At 43.3% G+C, this 22,881-nt stretch overlaps 1 protein-coding gene across 1 annotated transcript in view; it reads left to right on the plus strand.

Annotated features, from left to right (window-relative positions):
- LOC147717283 (uncharacterized) overlaps positions 1-22,881 on the plus strand; it is a 261,309-nt gene that overhangs the window by 18,570 nt on the left and 219,858 nt on the right. Inside the window, exon 2 of the mRNA XM_086924227.1 lies at positions 9,827-9,954. Within this exon, the coding sequence (XP_086780353.1) occupies positions 9,827-9,954 (128 nt within the window). The remainder of the gene's footprint in view (positions 1-9,826; positions 9,955-22,881) is intronic.

The raw sequence follows: 22,881 nt of genomic DNA on the forward strand, positions 1-22,881 counted from the left end.
AATCCGAGTCATCCCAGGAAGGTGCGGATTCACGTACCTGACCTCTAATGAGGGAGAAACTGTACCAATAGCTTACAAATCACATTTGTACACACAAGCTGAAATGAAATTCAGTTCAACTGAAAAAATTCTAACTGCGGTTCAAACCTCTGTAGCAAAATAAAAAGCCCTAGCCCAGGGAAAAAGGATATCTGTTTTAACAGCTGTATCAGTCCTTGAGGCAGTAACAACACCAGGCAATCCTAATGCTAAAGCTCTAGATCCAAAATGGAAAAAATGGGAAAATTCTCTTGCTGCAGAAGACGTGACACACGCTTTTGATCCGAAAATGAAAAAAACTAGAAAATCTAGAATACGAATATGAATATCCTCTGCCAACCGAAATTCTGCCTCTCGAACAGTACACCTGTGTAATCTACACAGACAGATTTGCACGACATTTCGTTGTGGAAAAGAAAATTTACAATAACGCGTGTGCGATTGTTAAAGGACACTGGCGCTTAGGTAAATTCAGACCAATGATCACTAAAACCGAATCATTCAGAAACTGTACAGCTCAGCGAGCTGAAATAAGATCTCTAAAAATGGCGCTTGAAAATGCCGATCGCGAATTCCCCACACTGATAGTGTGCGATTCACATTACTGCGTCCAGTCTTACAATAAGAGCATGCAGACTTGGATTCAAAATGGTTACAAGGATGACACGGGTGCCACAATAAAGCATAAGAAGCTATGGGAACAAGTAGTTCTTTTGCAGAAAGAACTACAAAAGACTCACGTGATACATACACTGAGTCATCAACGTGATGGCGTTCACGTTGCAGGGAATTCATTGGCTAATACAGCCATAGCGGAAGCAACTAAACCGGCTTCCGTAGCCACAAAAAAGCGTTCAGAAAAACAAATAGATGGAGAAACCATGCTGGCAGTAAAAGCCTCACTAAAAGGCGACTATGCAGCGTTACCTCTCAACTATCCACTCAATAATACATACATAATTGATGCGAACTCTGTTCCGTTTGCTCAAATCCCTGGAGTGGGGGATAGAGTAATTCCAAACACGAACCAGAGAATCTTCTTGATACAAGAAGCACACATGGTATTGGGTCTGAGGCACCAAGAGATCCTGAAATCTCTAATAGAATTACAATCACAGTACTGGTGGCCAGGAATAAGCGTGCACGTTTATAACTTTGCAATGAATTGTCAGGACTGCAACAGAGATCGCAGTGGCGAACCGGACCAGCCACCTGCCCAGACACCTCTATTAGACAGCATTAGACTATCTATACGCAGACATCCACACGGAAGAATGCGGTCCCATAATTATTAAGACTAGATCCACTAGATATGTGGCCCCAGCGCTCGGCTGACGCCAGAACTGTTATAAAAGATTTGCGAGTCTTTATCGGCTCATACGCAATTGGCATGCTACATTCTGACCAAGGTCCTGCGTTTAGCTCTCGAGCTTACAAAGAGGCCATGACCAGCATGGGCATTGCATTGCGGTACTCTTCTCCCTTCCATCCTGAGGGAAATGCGATTGTGGAAAGAAAAAAACGTGACATAAAACAATCTATAACAGTGAGGGTATTAGGTTCGGGTGATGGGTGGGTCAAACATCTAACAAGTGTCCAACATAGTCTTAGCAATCTGCCAAGAAATTCTCTAAAGGGTTTCACTCCATACGAACTATTGTTCGGCACTAGAATGAGAATCCAGGATTTAGATTGTCAAACTTCAGTGGTGGAAGATAAAACCTTTGATATCAAAGATCGTTTGGCTGTTTTACAGGACATGAATGAAACAAGAAAAAGTCTAAGTAACATAAAGTCTAAGCCAACAACCACTGAAGAACCACCTGTCCCAGCAAGACCTGTCTGGATTCCAAAGATTGGGGATCTGGTCAGAGAAAAGATCGCAGTGAAGAAGGAATTTGGGCCTTCTTACAGAAAAGCAGTACCTGTCTTAGCTGTCAGCGGAACAAGATCAGTAGTACTACCGCCACTTGCTGGTAAAAAGGAGACCAGAGTTGTATCCATTGAACTGGTGAAACCACAATGGTGTGGCCAATAATAAGCAGTAGGCCCAGTGGACTCCCAAGAAGTAGAAGGAGACCAAATCTTGCTACAATCCAAGAGGTTCAAACTGAGAGACTAATCACTTTCGATAAACCTTCAGTGAATAAAAAAGGACTATGCAACAAAGCCATGGAACTTGTGCCTCTTGAAACCTAAATTGCAACAGTTCATGAAGAAACACCTGTCTACAATGATGTAGCCTCGGACTATACAAATGTAACAAAAGAAAATGCAAAGATCAATGGAAATCCGGAAGCAATCCCACCAATTAACAGAACTGCATCTGGCTACTTTATCAACTTTGAAGACTTTTCCGATGATCCGAGTGAACATGGAGACAAGCCAGCAACAAAAACATTGAAAAAGAAAATTACAGAGCTCTTTCATCAACTCAAAGAAACATATCTGATTTCCCCTTGGATTGAACTATGTGTTAGGTGTACTTTTCCTACTACTTTGGCTCATCTTAGTTTTAGTTTTGGGTACATTTATTATAATACAATGGACACAAGTTAGAACATCAACTTGGTCCTGAAACCATACAGATCCTCTCACATAGAGAAAAGAGAACTATCATCAGGGAACATCACAGCAAAGCCTATACCTGGTGGTATAGCATGGGACAGAACTGACTATGAAATCTATGGCCCGGTAGAGCTCTTGAAATATCCACACAAATTCAAGATTTCATTAAGTGACTTTGTGACACCAAGTTCTTTCTCTGATGATTGGGACTTTGAAAATATTAATAATATGATGTCAGATTTAGAAATGTCAGCAAAATTTACAGAACATGATTATTTACAGGGTTCATCGAATTATGAAGAAATGTTTTGTTACAGCCACTATGGTCATCATTATCTGCATAAGTCTGCAAATCCTAGAAATGTTTTTACCTATAACCAATTGGAACATTGTCCAACTCCACCAATAGGCAGTTCAAAAACATTTTATGAAAAATTCCCATACTTTTCAGGGTTTAATTACACTGATCCAGAAACGTTTTATTTCAAAATGATAAATAAGACAGGAATGAAAAACAAGTTGACAAATACTAAATTGATTTATTCTAAAAACATTTATGATAAAATGTCTTCATTTGGTTTCGAGTTTTCGAAAAACAACATTGAAACAAAAACTATCTGGTGTACAAAAGAATGGCAGGTACAAGTTCTAGAAGCATTATTCAGAGCCTGCAGGATCCCAGAACAAATACTATTCCTGAATGATACCATTCAACAAACAACCTGTCTTGGTTTAGCCAAGATAAAATATTCAAACAACCTGTCTATACCAAAGCCAATGCCTGATAGAAACACCACTACAGAAGAGGAGTTAGACGTGGCCTATATTTTAAAACAAAACAGAACACTTCCTGATTGGAACAAATGGTTGATCTGGCCCACAGACACTAATAACTGTCATGATAGATTCCTAAAAAAAATACAGGGGTTCAAACAGAAGACAAGATATTCCCAGAGACAACATCCAGGGATAGTTACAACATATAGGGCCAGATGTAGGTAAGTAACATTTACCGAATCTTAATTACCGAAAATTACCGAATTTTACCGATTCGGTAATTAAGATTCGGTAAATGTGAGGGGTTGGTATGTAGGGAATCCAGATGTTCCCTTTTACCGAATCGGTAAAATTCGGTATTTACCGATTCGGTAAATACCGAATCGGTAAAGCCTATTGATTCCTATGGGCTTCAAAGCCCATAGAAATCAATAGGCTTTACCGATTCGGTATTTACCGAATCGGTAAATACCGAATTTCACAAGGGTGCAGGGGGTGTCACTTTGACACCCCCTGGCACCCCCTAAACAGGATTGGGTGCCATGTGGCAGGCATACCTGCCCTAAGGGCAGGTCTGCCTGTCATATGGCACAGGTGTGCATGCACACATGTGCATGCACACCAGAATCGGTATTTTACCATCAAATAGTTTTTGATGGTAAAATACCAATTCTGTAATGCTTGTGGGACTCAGAAGAGTCCCACCTACATATCAATTTTACCGAATCGGAAAAAATACCGATTCGGTATTTTACAGAATCGGTAAATTTACCGATCGGTAAATTTACCGATTCTGTAAAATACAGGGCCCTACATCTCAAATTGCATTTACCGGTCGGTAACGGCCGAATTCGGCCGTTACCGACCGGTAAATGCCTACCTACATCTGGCCCCTGGTGTAGGAAAACTATGCCTTGACTGGCTACAGAAAACCACACTTCCCGAAATTAAACAACACTTAACTTTACTTTACTTAAAGAAGGTGCTGACTTGCGAGATTTCATAATGGGACCTCGCAAACAGCGTCAAAAACGTTTCATATACGCCGGTATATACGCAGCTTAAATGAAGCTTGGAAATTAAAACAAATTGAAACTGCAAAAAAAATACGAGAAATTGATCGTATTAATTTGGAGAAATCACTTTCTGTAGTGGACAATGGGTTAACGACTCAGTCCTCCAGAATTTATTCATTGGACAGCATTGTATCATCTGCTATCGATATAATAGAGCAGGACATGCTAATGTTACAACATGGCCAGTCCCAATTACGTTCTATTGTGCAACTAGGCTGGACGTTGCAAAACCTGCGGTAAGGCTATGTGCCATGGCGTTTAATCAACACAATGTCATTATTTTCTTTAACCTTACTGATAAACAAATCAGTTTGGCACAAAGGGGAGCAGACTATACGATACTGAGCATTGAAAAACTTGAGAGATTACCATTGACAATGTCAGAAAGACCTGTCATTGAATGGATAATACATGGCACCATTACAATCCCGATAACAACTTTTCAGTTTCAATACTGCCAAAAATATATACCAGCAGGCCTCTATGAAAGGTTGGGTAAAGGATACATCAAATCAACCTGGAATTTACCTTATACACACAAATGTTACAGTGAAGGGAAAAAAGAGGTATTTCTTAGTGGTAATAATTGTAAAATGTCACTGAGCAATACTCTCCTGTGTCAAGGTATTAACTTGCATGGGGCCTGCGAAGGTTCATCAAACAACCTTTCATGTCATCAGCAGGGCACCCCTACTACACAGATAGAGCCATTTTTCAGACAATTATCCAACGGTAGCTACGTTCTAATAAGTGACCACAGCTGCTGTGGAATGGTGCCAGGAAAACCCTATCTCTTAACTGTAACGTCCAGGGTCATTTGCTGTATGCAAGTATTGTATCCAAACAGCAATCCAGACATTGAGGCGGCAATATGTGAATATCTCTTCTATTCGAATTGATACTTTAAGCAGAATGAAGTCTATTCTTTTACAGACAACTGTGCCTTTAACCTCGTCCAAAGAGACGTATGACCTGCAAGTTGCAAGGACAGCGGCAGAGATACATACCCTATTATCGACAAATTGCCCCGTGCATTTCATAGAAATGTTAAGTCAAATCTTAAACATGTCAGATACCAGTGGCATCGCACATGTATTTAAGACAATTTTTATGGGACTGCTAACACCCTTCGAAGCAGCTCTTGGTATCTTCCCGAATTTTGTGCATTCACTCTTCGGTGGCCTGCCTCTTATTTTGGGACTCGTAGCAGGAATTTTATTTTTGTTCCTTCTGCTCCGATATGGCAAGCCAAGTCACAGACAAAACTCTGGCTACGATGGAAGAAACAATCCTAGCAATACGATACCGAGAACGTATCACTAAAGTCCTCGGATTGGCCCGGCTAAGAGATCTGAATACTACCTGGTTTCTTTCATTCAGACCAATTTGGCAAAATTGCATCTTACCTGTGCTTCGATGTCTGCTATGCGGAGAAGAATGCGTGTTGGACGTTTGTCTTACACTACCATCAGCAGTACCAATGGATATTGATGCTTTGCTTTGTCCTGTAACGACTCATGCAACGTGTTGCCCCCAGCGGCTACCTATTCTGATGACGGCATTCGTTGGGACTTCACCATTACGACTAGGTGGCGGTGAGGTACGAGATGAAAGCGGCACCACACAGGTACAACCTTCCGTGAACATTGCTGATCCTGACATCGATGATGGCAATGCATCGCACATATGCACTATTTCCACCTTTTCGGAATTGGCCCAACTTTCAATAATATTGAAACGAGAATAATATTTGAAAAAGCGAGCTCACAACGTTCCCTGAACTCTGAATTCGGCCTTCAGTTTTTGATAAACAGAACTCCAAAAATAAAAACAGTGGAACAATTTTTTTTCTCCCTTCCCGAGTGCGAATTTTTTTTCCCCAAATCTCCAAAATATTTACCATTTTTTTGGCACATGGTACTCTGCTTAAAGTAGAATTATTCTTAGAGAACAGACCTTCTATTTTTAGAGACTCTAGATACAATATTTTGAATCAGCCTCTAGCATATGTACAATCTTGTATAACTATGTGATGAAATGGTCTCAACTTTTTTTCTGTATTCAGAGCCATTTCATAAATGTAATTTTCGCAATTCATTCAGCCAATATTTATATTTGCATTTCCTGAATGATAACTCTGCTTGAAAGCGTACAGTATAATACTCATTTTCGTGTATCTATACCATTTCAAATGCATCCATTGTATTTTGGGGTGGGCTGGAAAACACATGCATACCTATATGTTTCTATATTGCTTAGTATTTAGTAATGATGGACATTATACGTGGAGTGGGTATTGTGAATGTATCTAGGACCCTAATCAAATATTCCAGATTTATGCCCTTATATGGTTATAATAAATCATGTCCTTATAAAGGCATAAGAGTCATACCCATATTTAGTCATAGCCCATGCAGCCCAAATACGGCAAGGCTACTTCCTTAGACTCCTAGAGAGCACAACAAGTTCTTTCGACATACCAAACCTCCAGCAACCTGGGAATTCTCCATGCCTTTGTTTTGATTTGTCATAGAACTCCTGCGAGCACTAAAAGAGTGGCCCGTTCTTAGTGACATCTTTATTGACGTCTTATGTCCAACCTTACGTCAAACACTGCAGCTTCCAGGTATAAATATACCAGCACTTGCCTTAAGCAAGACACAGTGGTGTGGAGCAGAGCGGCTATCTACTTATCCGAAGCCCAGCTGATGCGAGAGCCGAAGGAAGCCGTCCCTCCCTTTGACACACCGGGAAAGAAGCTGCCTTTTCTCACGCCGAGAAATCCAGCTCCGGTGTTTCCAGTCACCCTTGCGGGTCACTGGGAGATCGAGTCCTGAGAAACGAGATACAAGACCTCCTTCATTCTATAACCAAGGTACGGAGCTGATTCAAACTTTAAAAAGAATTCTTGATTCAGATTCTTGGCAAAAACCCAACTTAACTTAAAACTGCAACTTACTTACTCCTTCCCACGTATTAGGCTTAGGTCAGGCACACCGGGGTAGGCGTATCTTAGAAGCACCAGTTGAGTTCGTTAGTCAATGTTTTTATGTATGTAAATATTTTATCCGTTTTAAAGTATCATATGGCTAAGAAACCATATCAATGCTTTTACAGTATTATTTCATAATATCATAATACTCCTTTTACTGTACGCACTTTACTTCATGATTTATTGAAAACGCCTGTCTCTCTATTTCTCTGCACCCTGGTGAAATTAAGCATGCACGATTGACTGAGTGAACTAGCTGTCTATTGTTTTCACAAGACTCTGGAGATCTACTCCTTATTCTGGGGGAGCAAAGTTGTCATGTTATATGGTTGTCAGAAGCTAATCCCTTCTTGTCTAAATCAGGGAAGTTAACCCTCCCTATTCTTGCGAGAAAGTTTCGAGTGACCTCTGAGCCAGCTGGCAAAACTAATTAAGTCTAACATAGTCAGTAGAGACCTAGATGACCTCAGTCCTACGTCTACACTACTGTTTATGTTATTCCAATGCGCAGAGCCTATTGGGAATATAGGAACTACACTACATGGCGCCCAACGTTTGGTAAGGCGATAATCTAACGCTAGATACTAGAGTAACTCAGTCGTGCTTTTTCACACAGACCCTTTTTCCCGTAAAAACTCCAATAGACGTCTGGAGTGGGTGAAAGGTTAAAATATCCGCCTGAACTTAGTAGGATGAGAATGCTATGTATTAGTTTACGGTATAGTCAACGTTGAAGGATACAGTGTTCCAAAATATTGTGCACCTAATCTTTGTTTCCTTGAAACTTGATCTGCAACAAAAAAACTTTCATTAAACACTGTCAAACCACGGCAACAACAACGAAACTGGTGAATTCGCAGTAAATGTGAATCAACCGGGTGCAGACCTTACAGGGTTTAATGAAGACGACCTTGATGCAATAATCATCCCGGTCAATATGAGAAAAACCATAACTATAAAACTTATAGAAAATGGGGTATCATGAAAGTATGCGGAGTGATGGTATGCGGAAAGAAAGTTGCGGAATAATGGGTGCTTACCCTCCCCCGGTAAGAACATTGGTGGCACGGCGGCCCACATCTCCAGCAACAAACTCATATTTTTTCACTACCCATTTGAAAAATGCACAGGTCTCTCTCATTGATGGCCAGCACCGACATACACTTTTAGACACACCTCCGGCCACAAGTTCTAGAATTGCGAACTTTCGAGCTGGGGAGCTACGTTCGAATCTCGGCATCAGCTCAACATCCTGTGATTCCAGGCAAATCGCTTTGTCTCCCCGTGCCTACCACAAATGAATGTGTTCTTCTGTAATGTAAATTGTGCTCATGCCATGTTGTCGAGTTTGCGCTATATAATATTGCAAGGAAAAATAAAGTAGGAAAACTCGAGTTCACACACTACTGAACGCGCACTCTTAAGTGCATCAGCAGTGCACTGTGAATCGGAGCGTTTCACAGGCCTGTCACAGATAAGAAATGCTATCAAAACGAAATCCTACAAAACAATATACTACTGTCCGGCAGCAATTTTATACCCGACAAAGTCGGGACGGGCTGAGAGTCAATGTATAAAGCGGCACCGCCGGCCAGTGTCATGAATGACAAGTGGTCCACAGTCCATCACTCCCACTCACACACACACTCACTGCGCACCGTTACACAGTGCCCACAGCCCAGTCTGTACGGAATGTTCTTGCACACATATGCACTCAGCACCCTAACGTGGTGCCACTGGTACCCAGCAGGTCAATGGATAACACTCTGTGGATTTTGTGGCTCCAGCCTCCCTCCACTCTCTAGTTCAGCCTGACTGTCCTATACCCCCGGATGGAAGAAAACCAGCTCCTCCTCCGGGATACTGGGCTGCACACGGGTAGTTTGAAAGAGACGGTGAAAGCAAAGGTTGAATTCAAAGTTCTTGCCTTCGTCTACAGATCTCTTTATGATCACCCCAGGTTTATCCTCTTGAGAAGATCTCTTGGCACCAACCCTGTTGCTCTCTCCAGCTGCTTAAGCTTTTTCTCCCAACAGTTCCATCGTGCTAATTGTAAGTCGTGGGAGAGCAACCTCTTTAACTGCCCCCAGTTTTACTGGGGGATCTGGTGTTTCTGCTGGTACTTTTCCTCTTCATACTCCTGCGTGTGACTTCATGCCGCTCCTTGATGTGGTTTGGTCCATTTTGTGTGCAACATAAGCAAAATTAGAATAACTAAGGCCATAGTATGCTAATTTATGGGTTGTTATACTATGTTGTGGCATGCACAGTTATTGTGCTATGTCATATTTCAACCTGTCATATCATGCTCAGTTTTTCTATGTTCATAGCATGATGAGCTGTTCTAGAGCATTTGTCCTTTTCTTTCTATTAGATGTAGATGAGGAGTTTCCAGTGGGTGGCAGCCTCACTGACAATGCAGGGATGGGGCCTGGTTCAGAAGAAGATGACTCAGAAGGCTCTTCCTTGGGAAAGGACCCACCACTCAAAGGACAAGAGGAGGTAAGTCCAGTGCCTGGTACCTGTATGAGGCAGCCAAGGGACATAAGACTCTGCTACAGAGATCTGAACTCTGAGCGCAGATTGCAGTTAACATTTTTAGTCTCACGAGTGCAGGGTAAGGCCTTAACTTTATGAGGTTGATAACTGCAGTACCATCTATCAGCTTGGATGAAGTACTTCTGTCATGAAGTCCTCCATAAAACAAGCATTTACTAATGCTGTTGTTTTGACCTGGGGAGAGGATAGCACTGTGCACACATGCACCATCCACCATTCACCACCAGGGCAGCTTGTCATTTCCATCCCCGCCATTTTAAAGGAAACCGATACATTTCATGACAGCTGCATCTGAGGTTTGGCACCAAGGCCAGGAGGGGGAAAGGAGAGAGGAGACTCAACGGGCCAAAGAAGCGTCACTGGCAGCCTGGGAGGGACATGCATAACATCGGCTACAGACCACACCCCTCTCCCCTGCCACCTCAGGAGTCTGCCTTTTGCTGCTATGTGCCTGTGGATGTGAGTGCTGGTGGCACTGATGGGCTCCCTGGCAGGGTGTGCTTAGGTCAGAAGTGCATGGGTGCTCTCCATGGGCTGGACGAGGGACGGAGTAGGCATAATAGTAGTGCCAATAGTCACTTGGTGAGTGGTAACAATCATGTTGGTTGTGTCTGTTGCCACTTCACCGGCCGGGCTCCAGTGTCTTCTAGCTTCCCTCGTGAGACTTTGTCAGAGGGATTCTTATTTATTTACTGTGTTGCAAATGCCAGTTGGGGTCGCCCAATACTTGCCACTTGCTGGCTCAATTGTCATTCTTTTTATCTGTCTCCTAATTGGTCACCATATGCCTCACGTCACTTCCTTCTGTTTCTCGGGAGCATAGAGGAAGTACTAATTGATTTCCTTTGATCGGTGTCCTTCCATTGCTCGCGCTGTGATTAAGGACACTTCTTTTTTTTATTTTTCTGACCATTATTTCCTCTTCAATGTTACACCTTTGGGTTGCTTTTAGCTTCCGTCCTGTTTCTTGTTGCCTTAATCTGTTTTGGAATTCGGCGCTTCCATTTACAGCATCAAACAAATGGCACAGACTATTAAAGCGGTTCATGGCTTTGTTTTACAGTTCAACACTTGCTTTTATAGGGCCAAACAAATGGAACGGAATGTTAAAGCAGTCTGCATTTCTGCATGTGTTTGTAGGCTGCACCTCATCTCTGCTCACTCAACGTATGTGGCTGTTTCAAGTGTACACTAGTTTGAAACCGGACTCCTATAGTCCTTCCAGTCAAGCAGTCCAGTCACATGCTTCAGGCCAGGCTGCCACTAAGTAACAAACATTTTGAGCACATCTATGCCTTTTCAAACTCAATAAATGTATCCTTAAAACCTGTGTTCTCAGTCTCATTTGTATTTCACCTCTCCTCTGCGCATACCTAGTATGTGTCTGTTTAAAAAGCTTCAGTTTTGTGAAGCGCAGCAACTAATCCATTTCTCCTTAAAACCTGTGCCTAAGTCCTCATTCTCAGACATATTCCACCAAAGTGCCTCCAGGCACCCTATATTCATTAGGGGTGGGAGGACGGTTCTGCTGAGTTACCCAAAAAGTAATTGAGAGTCCACGGAGCTCCGCAAGAGGTGGAGTTGTGGTACGTCGCGCTGATTACGCTAATTTTTAGCATCAGGAGCTTGTCCTGCACTGTAAAATCAGCATGAACTGCACTACTCAGCACGCCAGAGGGAACTGCTTCTTTCTGCCTCTCAAGTAGATTTTCGACTGGAGCTTTCTCACCTCGAGCAGCAGCTTTCTCAGTGTGAGTGGTAGTGGCCTGCTGTGACCGTTCGCATTGAGAAATCTTGCTGGGAGCCAGTATAGCACTTGATTTTCTCACTAGCTCATTGGTGAGCCGCACGTAAGAAAAACTCTGCCATGCGGTGGTGGTGGAGTTTTTCCGAAACTCTGTGCTCCAAGCACACTGCAAAGTGGGCAAAACTCTGCGAACTCCACAGGAGGAGTGGAGTTTACCGCTGACCCATAATATTCATATAAACTTAGGTGTAAGACATGTAGACTAACAGCCATAGCTCCACTACACTCCACTTAAATGTACCCCAGTCCACTCTAATGTACCCCACTCCACTTCACTCCAATCTACCCCACTCCACTCTAACACAATCTACCCCACTCCACACTACTCTACCCTTCTCCACTGCAATCCACTCCACTCCAATCTATGTCAATCGAACCCCACCCAACTCCAATTTACCCCAGTCTACTCCCCTTTAATCTACCCCAATCTAGCTCAATACATGCCACTCCACTCCAATCTCCCCACTTCACTCTAATCTATTCCAATCTATGCCACTCCACTCCACTCTAGTCAAATCTACCTCAAATCTACCCCACTCTACTTTAATCTACTCTACTCTAATCAAATATATCTCCAGTCTACCCCACTCTACTACAATCCACTTGTCTACCCCACTTCATCCAAATCTACCCCACTCCACTCCAATCTATCCCACTCAACTCCAATCCATTCTACCCCAATCTATCCCACCCACTCCAATCTACCCCACTCCACACCAGTCTACTGCATTCCATTCAAATCTACCCCACTTCAATCTATCACACTCCACTTCAATCTACCCCAATTTACCACACTCCACTCTACCCCACTTCACTCAAATGTACCCCAATTTACCCCACTTCAGTCAGCTCCACCCAATCTACCCCATCTACCTAATTCCACTCCAATCTACCCCAATCTACTCTAATGTATAATCCACGCTACTGCAGCCCAACATACACCACTCCACTTTAACGCAATCTCCCCTCATTTACCTCCTCCATTCCACTCTACACGACATCACTTTAATCCACTCCATTCCACCCAAATCTACCACACTCCAATCAGCCCCACTCTACTCCAATACACCTCACTCTACTCCACTCCAATCTACTCTGTTCCATTCTACCCCACTCCAGTCTAACCCACTCCACTTCAATCTACCCCACTCCAATCTACCCACCCCACCCCACTCAAATTTATCCAACTCCACTTCAATTTACCCCACCCACTCCACTTCATTCTACCTCAATCTACCCCCACTCCAATCTACTCCACTCCAATCTCCGATCCACCCTAATCTACTGACTCCAATACAATATATGCCACTCCACTCCAATGTATCCCACTCCACTCCATCCTCTCCAATCTACCCCACCCCTTATACCACAATCAATCAAACTCCAATCTACCTCACTCCACTCCAATCTGCCTAATCTACCCCACTTCAATCTACCCCACTCTATCCAACTCCAATCTACCCCAATCTATCCCACTCCACTCCACCCCAACCTACTCCATGCCAGTCTACCTAACTACGTTCCATGAGAACCTGTGACTGTAGGAATTTCAGTTAACATGCGCATAACATTTATCCTCAAGGGCCGGCTGAATGGTATCATGACAATTAAATCTAAATATAGTTAAAATTAACACTTGTATTGCAGCAGCAGGTGTGGGAAGCTTGACAGTATAAAGAGCATATGTTAGCTCAAAAAGATAAAAACCAGAGCGATATTGCAGAACCTGTGGTCTGTCACCAGCTAGCAGGTACTCCACAATGGTTTCACAGTTGCACAACGTAGTTTGTTGATGTCCTTTAGCCCAGAGGCACTTACAAAGGTGGTGTCCAAACTAGTGCTAAGCTAGAGCTAAGGGTGGAGCCTTTCATTCAATCAACAGTTGGTGGTGGCACTGTTTACTGTGTTTCAGTAACATGATGCCTATTGGCTTCGGCTTTTGTTTAATCCTTTTGATTGGTTAATATGTTCACCTCTACAGTCTCTGTGCTACCTCCAGCCACCTGGAGAACAAGTCAATCAAAATGATTAAATATATGGCAACTTTCTCCCCATAAATTGGTGTTGCAACTTCCAGAAAGATGTCTACTCAATTGCTCACTTTATGCATGTTTTCACTACTAGTGCAATGAGCAATGAGCACCCATACTTTTCTCTCAACTTGAACATCAATAGAAAGCCATGAACAACAGACACTAATCCCAGTGGCAGCTCCTCCGCTAAGGCGAAGGAGTGTTGCCCCACTGCTCTATAAGCAGTCTAAAGGAAAAATACAAAAATAATAACTGAACGTTATCATTTTATTTTTACTATAATGGACTGGAGCCAGGTTAAGGCTGGCAGGGCTGGGTTCGTTTCAAAAGGGAGGAGTGGATGGTGCACCTAAATGCATATGAGAGTTTGTCTGACCGTCTTGGAGTGGGTGGGGTAGATTGGATTGGAGTTGAGTCCTCTCTGACATAGCTCACCTCTTACAACTCAGAAATCCTTCAGATCTGCATCATATTTGCTTTACTTTTGAATACTAATTTCACGATATTCCCTACTAGCTTCAATTCCTCATCATGCTCTATAACACTCATCCCTTCCTCTCTAGAGATGTCTCTCCAATACTACATCAATCATAACTGCTTCAAACCATTCTACTTCTTCTTTGTTATACTCATCACAATGATGATCCATGACTAACCTGGAAAGATAATCTGTTGTTTTATAGCACCTGCCAGGCAAGTATTCCACATTAAAAATCCTACTCATGTAAAGCAGTACCCATTTACTGATCTTCACCACAATTGCATCCAACCCTTTTCCCATGAATGCCACCGTCAATGGCTCCCCTGTCCACAAGCATTTCTTAAATCTCCTCAAAGCCCAAAACACATTTAGAGCTTCTCTTTCTAGAACCTAATAAGTAGTTTAGCTGCTTTCAAAGATCTAAACAACCTTATGTCTGCAATAGGGGTGGTTGGAAGGTTTCGGCCGCCCGCAGAATTGGCGGTATTTTGGTCACTTGCCATTACTCTGTAATGCAGATTTCTGGCCAAATTCTGCCTGTCAATGCATGGTGGAATTTTTCTTCCGCGAGGCTCAAGAAAATGCGAGCTCTCACATGTAAGTGAGATTTGGCATCCCCTAGAAATATCTATTGTGGGCAGTTGCAGGCGGTGAATAGTGGTCGCTGTCTGAGGACTGCTATTTGAGTAGATTTGCTGGCACTCGTGTAGATTTTCTACTCGAGCAGCAGCAAAATCAACTCAAATGGCTGTGGGCTCTTGCGCAACGCATGGTACCGTTCCCACTGATGTTTGGTGCTGCTTACACCAGTGGCACTAAATTGCAGCATGAACTCGATATTTTCCCCCTGCTAGCAGAATATAACTATGTGGAATTTCGCGTAGTCATATTCCACGAGTTCCACCCCAATATAGCTCCACAGCACTTGATACTAACATCAGTTACAATTAAACTTCTCAAATGTGGGTCAAAACAATGCAAATTAGCGGCCTTTGGAAGTCCCCCTGTCCCTTAGTGAACTCTTCCTCATGCTCCATAAGCTAGTGAAACTATTGGCCCTTTTTTTACCAATTCTCTCAGAGGAACATCTTGATAGATAGGGGCAATGTGTAGGGCACAGACCTCACCTACTCCTTCATTATAATTTTCTTTTTCTTAGATGCTGCAACCAATGACAGTACGAGAGGGCTGGGCGATGAACACTTTCTCCAGACTGGCCCTAGTGTATCGAGGAGGTGACAAGGGGGTGGGGAAAAAACACAGTACTCGCTCACCGCTTCTTCAGTACTCCATCTCAGCTACCCTGCCCATCCCTAGGTGCACACAGAGTCTGGGTATTGGTACCCGAAGGCCCGTATTTGCTCCCTGCTTGGGCACTAGAATCAGTGACTGGGCTAAAGGCAGCTGCCACTCTGTATCCATGGCCAAAGGCCATAGTTTTAGAACTGGTGAAGGTTCCCATTGCATGGTTAGTGTGTATTGTGTAAACCAATACTGACTCATATGTGACTCAATATTAGTGAGAAAAGTAACTGGTAATTAATAAGTAACATGCTCAAGACCATAAACTTTTAAACAAAATATCTCAGATTGCACAGCGCAATGCAGTAACCAGCTACGTGGACTATGATCAGAAGAAATACCTGCAGAGCAGCTAAGAGCTGCCAGCTTAATGAGAACCATAAAGTGCACAGCTATCTCTTACTCCTCTTTATTTACTACACTTCTAAGCGTAGAATCCCATAACGCAATAACAGCAACCACAACATTGTAACACTTCCCACACAGGATCAAAACAAAAACGACCACAACCTCCCAAGCTCACACCCTACGTGTTGCAGCTTGTAACTTTAAGTACTAGAGCATGGCAGCCTATGCAGTCCATAACTTGCAATTTACCAGTGGGCCCAAATGGCCATTGCAATCTGTACTGCTCCCATTGATATGTACCACTCCATGATCCGGTCCAATTTGGCACGGCAACTGATACACCCAGCTGCAGGGCATAAGCACACACGTAGACGTGCTTCGAAGAGCTCCGTCCATGCCTCCACTGCCACCTCAGATGAGTAGATGAAGCTGCCTAACACTACCTCAACTTCAGATGCACTTGGAGATGGGATTCAGACTGCCCTACCACCTGCCAGGGATCAGCAGCACAAACCTTCTGATGGGTGCACAGCAGCCAAAAGCTGCAGTCTGCACCACACTATCTCATAGAGTACCTACTTTCTGCTGCAGATATTACACTAACACATACCCACCGGATTAAGCACCTATCTTGGTTTTCAGAGCAGCATGCTGCCCGACGTAAAGTGCTTGACCACCTCATCAGAGGTAGTAAGCGCCACATAAAAGCAATTACAATACAATACCTATTCCCTTAAATCTCATGCCTGCAGCTAGAGACTCTCTGTAGAACCGCCTCAAAATATCCTTTTTTTGCAAAAATCACATCATCAGTTACATAAATTAAATCTCTACTGCTAATAGCCTGCCAATGCCGCACCTCATATCTATGGGTGTCCAAATCTTTAATGATGACGTTGCTCTGTATGGTCAATTTTACTGAGTTTTGGATATTTTGCAAATATGTAAACATTGCTCCTTATTTCATCTCTACATTATCACTGAATAGTAAATATTGAGTGCATTGAGATTAAAGGGAGCATCTCTCTGTCCCAGGTGTGGACATAACGGTATAAGAGTGTGAGATCCTGGCGACATGGTTGGAAGTAGGAAAGATGATACTAGAAGGGATAGAGAGGGATCTGTACATGAAATCTCAACTGTACATGCTGGATCTAATGTCCAGGGCGAGAAAGAACATGTGTGAGGTTGTTTTGTGCACCTAGCACATATACTATTTAAAAGCACTTGGCAATGTCATGGAAATGCTGTAGTTCTGGACTTATTAAAGAAAAAATATAGATATCTAGGGACGCAAATTCCCCGGGGATCCGACAGATCTCTTGATGAGATATGATTGGCTGCCAACACTTCACCCAGGAAGTTTTGGCAGCCACCTTGGGACTCAGACTCGTCTGAGTCCAAAAACAAATCATTAAAAAAACATAAGGATGCAGGGTAGGAATACCCTGACCATCCTAGACCTGCTGGTGAGGCCCCCCAGAACCCTGCCGGGGGGTTACAATGTTTTTTTAAATTCTCCTGTGAATTTACGGAGGATTTGTGGATCTGCAGGAAAATTGTTTTTAAAAAACAAGCGCGGTTACCCATTCTTGCTTTTTTTTGGCCCCAGGTGGGCCAGGTGCTGGTGAGAATTTATTTATTTATTAGAGGGAGCCTGTGTCTGTCTGTCTCCACTCCCCAGGCTGTTTACATCCCAGGGACCCCACCTCCCAGGGCCCGGCCGCATATATAATCAGGCAGGGACCCATGGGCCAACCTCGCAGGCTGATCTCAGCCCTGGGGCCCAACCCCGGGGCCCTGCTGTGCACAGAGAAGGGAGAGGGCCATATGGCAACCCTCCCAGAGCCAATAATGGCCTTGGAGCTCCTATCCCCCAGGGCCGGCTCTTACTATGTCCCGGGGTGCGCCCTTCCCGAGAAACCTGTGTTTGCTCTTGCTTGTTTGTCGCAATTTGAATGCTCCTACCAAGCAATAGTTAACACAAAGTCCACTCGTAGCTAATGAGAGCATAGAATTTCTCCCGCCCGCTGGAAGCAGACTTTTAATCTGTTTCCTTGTCTGCTGTGAAGCGGGCAGGAAAACAGATGAAAAAATTGCTCCTGCCCGCAGGGAGCAGCATTTTTAGCTGCTCCCTGAAGGCGGGAGCATGCCGTCTTCGCTGGATGCAGGGAGCCGAAAGGGGCCACTGGGGCATTGAGGCTTCCCCTGCAACTCCCAACAATGGTAAAGTGGGTGCCATGGGCGAACCTCCCTTTAATGGCTCGGCCCCGGGAGATGATGTCCCCAGAGCTGGTATCGGCCCAGGGATGGGGCCCGCCCTCCCAGAATTTTATTTGGCCAGTCTCCAGTGGATGGGGTCCCTGGGGCCAATATTGGGGAAGTGAGGGGACCTGCATGCCCCCCTCTGACTTCACAATGTTTGCAGGCCCTGAGAGATGAGGTCCCTGAGGCCAAATTCAGCCCAGAGAGGTGGGCCACAATTATTATTTGTAAAGACCCTGGGGATGGGGTCCATGGGGCTAATATTAGCTCAGCAAGGAGGGCTGCGTGTCCCCCTCCCCCTTCTTAATTTGGCAGAAATCAGCCTGGGAAAGGGGGCTTAGTACCCCCCTTCCCATTTAAAATATGGCTGGGACATGGGATCCCCTGGATCCATCCTGGGGATGGGGACTGTGTACTCCCCTCTCCCACAAATTAACTGATGTGCCCCATCTCTTACTACCTTATACCCCTACCCATGCCATAACCCTAAAAATACCCTTACCACCCCATACCCCATACCTACCCCTAAACACTAAAATCTCCTTATCACCCTATCCCACTACCCACCCCAAACCCTACAAATGCCCTTACCGCTGTATACCCCTACCCATCCCATAACCCTAAAAATACCACTACCACCGTATACCCCTACCCATCCCAGAACCCTAACAATACCCTTACCACCCTATACCCCTACCCAACCCTAAACATTCCCTCACTACCCTATGCCTTTCTCCACCCTAAACCCTAAAAAACCCTTACCACCCAATACCCCACCCAGCTTAAACCTTAAAATTACCCTTCCCACCCAATACCTGTACACACCACAAAAAATCTTTATAAGACTCTTACCACACTTTACTGGTACCCACCCCTAAACCCTAAAAATACCCTGAGCCTTATATACATATATATATATATATATATATATATATATATATATATATATATATATATATATATATATATATATATATATATATATATAATCGTTTGCTAATAAACAAACGTTAGACTGCAGTTACCGGAGTGGCTGGCTTTTCTGTCCTGAAAATTCGGGAGGTTGAATCTCTGTATATATATATATCTATATTGCCATTAGTGGCATTTGATGAAGGCTCATCGCCGAAACTACGACCATGTGACTTTGGGGTGGAACTCACTTACCTACCAATCCGGTAGGAGCAGGACACATAAAGACGTGGGTGGAGTCCAAACGCGGTAGCTGTGGCAACTGAAGAAGGCTTTCACGCCGAAATGCATCTTGCCTTGCAGTCCTGAATAAACGGCTCCCACTAATCCCCTTGTCTGGCCTCTTATCCTTTTCCTGCTGGAGGGGTGTTTCGTGTGGATATATATCTATACTACTATTATAAAGAGAGACCACAAACCTTTTGGCAAGGTAAACTCGGGAACCACAGCGCCAATCCACACACCCAATACATTGTTGTAATCCTCAGGGTGTGCAGATGGACATAGGCTATGGAAAATAAAAAAAAACGTAAATTTAGAAATATAACTTTAAAAAAAAAGTAGTGCCCTGAAAGTAGCGTCGGCCGCGACGCTGACGGCCACGACGTAGCGCAGGCCGCAACGTACGTGATGACGAGGAGGAGCGACGGTGAAGTGAGGAGCTCGGGGAGGAGCGGCGGCTCAGGTAAGGCTTTGGGACACGGGACGGGAGGGAGCCGGTGCGGGAGGTTGGCCCGGAACAACTGCGGTAAGGCTCAGGGTCTGGGGTCAGCATTTCAGGCTTGCGTGCACTCCCGCCCCGGCCCCCGGCCACCACGACATTGTCCGGGACACAGACAATGTCGTGGCCGGCGGGGGCCGGGGCGGGAGTGCACGCAAGCCTGAAATGCTGCCCCCAGCCCCCTTCTGCCCCGGGCAACGCTGGGGCGAGCTGCTAGTAATATATATATATATATATATATATATATATATATATATATATATATATATATATATATATATATATATATATATATATATATATATTACCTACTGGCGGTCGCCAGTAGGTATATATAGTTAGGATTTTTTCTCTATGGGATTTTTGAAAATTCTATGTCTAATAACTTTGGCGTTTGTGGACGGAATTGGCTGAAATTTTCAGGAAAATGGAACATTTTGTTTCTGAGCAGCCCCTGACAATTTGGGGGGGTTTCATCAAGGGGGGGCCGAGAAAAAAGGGGGGTCCAAAAACGCGTTTTTCCCATGTTAATTTCCATAGGGCGGTTGGCCTCACTTTTAGCTCGAACGGCTGAATAGATTTGCACGAAACTTGGCAAAATTGTAGGGACTGTTAGCCCGATGTGCCTTTGCTAGGTCTCAATATATGTGCTCCAGTGGATTTTGAGTAATTTAGGTTCAAAAAAAGATATATATCTGGGCGGAGCCTAACCACACAACTGATCTGATTGGCTGTCAGCACTTCATCCAAGAAGTGTTGGCAGCCATCTTGGGACCAATATACATGATAGCACCTCATTAAAAAGCATTGTAGTTAATAGAGGGTTTTAGGACTTTACTTACATTATAAATCATTTGTTGATGGTACCATACTCGTTTTAGGAATTGTGGTGGGTTCTCAGGTGATTTTACCATGTGAAAAAACCTTCTGCTGTGATATCATGAATATTGTTTGAAAGAAAACTAATATCTCATGATTTTCCCACAGTGGTTTGGAAGGGGATCTATAAGCTAAACTGAAAGCATATTTTCTGTAAATTCACATTATCTTTCTCAGTCATGTGAAAATGAAGTCTGACATTCTCAGTAAAACATGTACATCCAACAAGGACAGACACTGTCAGTTGATTCCTTTGTGTTCTACTGCAGCCTCCTAGAGTGTTCTAAAGAACAACTAGAGCGCTAACAGTCCTACTTATTACAAAGGTATGGCACACCTGAAGCCATCTTGATTGGAATAAAGTGGTAACTCTTAAAACATTTAATTTAAAAAGAAACAACATGAGGGGGTATATTTTGCCATAGAAAGTATGATTAGTGCTGCAGAATGAAAAATTAGGGCACATTTTGAGTGACTTCTCAAATCCTTTTCTATTTCATTAAAACATTCTGACATGCAGTCTCCCAAAATGGCCACCAGAGACAAAAGAGCCCAAATGTAGCCCAAATATAACCCAGATGTAGCCCAAGTATAGCCCAATGACAGAATGTCCCAGAGTGTTCTAAAGAACAACTAGAGCGCTAACAGTCCTACTTATTACAAAGGTATGGCACACCTGAAGCCATCTTGATTGGAATAAAGTGGTAACTCTTAAAACATTTAATTTAAAAAGAAACAACATGAGGGGGTATATTTTGCCATAGAAAGTATGATTAGTGCTGCAGAATGAAAAATTAGGGCACATTTTGAGTGACTTCTCAAATCCTTTTCTATTTCATTAAAACATTCTGACATGCAGTCTCCCAAAATGGCCACCAGAGACAAAAGAGCCCAAATGTAGCCCAAATATCACCCAGATGTAGCCCAAGTATAGCCCAATGACAGAATGTCCCAGAGTGTTCTAAAGAACAACTAGAACGCTAACAGTCCTACTTATTACAAAGGTATAGCACACCTGGAGCCATCGTGATGGGAATAAAGTGGTAACTCTTAAAACATTTAATTTAAAAAGGAACACAATGAGGGGGTATATTATGCAATAGAAGGTATTATTAGTGCTGCAGAAAGAAAAATTAGGGCACATTTTGAGTGACTTTTCAAATCCTCTTCTATTTCATTAAAAAATTCTGACATGCAGTCTCCCAAAATGGCCACCAGAGACAAAAGAGCCCAAATGTAGCCCAAATATCACCCAGATGTAGCCCAAGTATAGCCCAATGACAGAATGTCCCAGAGTGTTCTAAAGAACAACTAGAGCGCTAACAGTCCTACTTATTACAAAGGTATGGCACACCTGAAGCCATCTTGATTGGAATAAAGTGGTAACTCTTAAAACATTTAGTTTAAAAAGGAACAAAATGAGGGGGTATATTTTGCCATATGAATTATGATTAGTGCTGTAGAAAGAAAAATTAGGGCACATTTTGAGTGACTTCTAAAACCCTCTTCAATTTCATTAAAAAATTCTGACATACAGTCTCCCAAGATGGCCACCAGAGACAAAAGAGCCTAAATGTAGCCCAAATATCACCCAGATGTACCCCAAGTATAGCCCAATGACAGAATGTCCCAGAGTGTTCTAAAGAACAACTAGAGCGCTAACAGTCTTACTTATGACAAAAGTATGGCACACCAGAAGCCATCTTGATTGGAATGAAGTGGTAAGTCTGAAAACACTCAATTTAAAAAGGAACAACTTGAGGGGGTTAATTTTGCCATAGAAAGTATGATTAGTGCTTCAGAAAGAAAAATTAGGGATCATTTTGAGTGACTTCTCAAATCCTCTTCTATTTCATTAAAAAAATTCTGACATGCAGACTGAAACATGCACTTTGAATACCAGCAGCAGACGTCCCTGGTGAGCAGTAGCTTTACTACAGTGATCTAATGTGCAACTAGAGTGCTAACATTCAGAATTTATGGCAAATGTGTGACACATCTGAATGCCTTCTTGATGGAACCAAAGTAAACAAGCATTGAAAATGCAATAGATCTCGCCCTC

This window comes from Lissotriton vulgaris, chromosome 5, assembly GCF_964263255.1.
Source record: "Lissotriton vulgaris chromosome 5, aLisVul1.2, whole genome shotgun sequence".
Lineage (NCBI taxonomy): Eukaryota > Metazoa > Chordata > Amphibia > Caudata > Salamandridae > Lissotriton > Lissotriton vulgaris.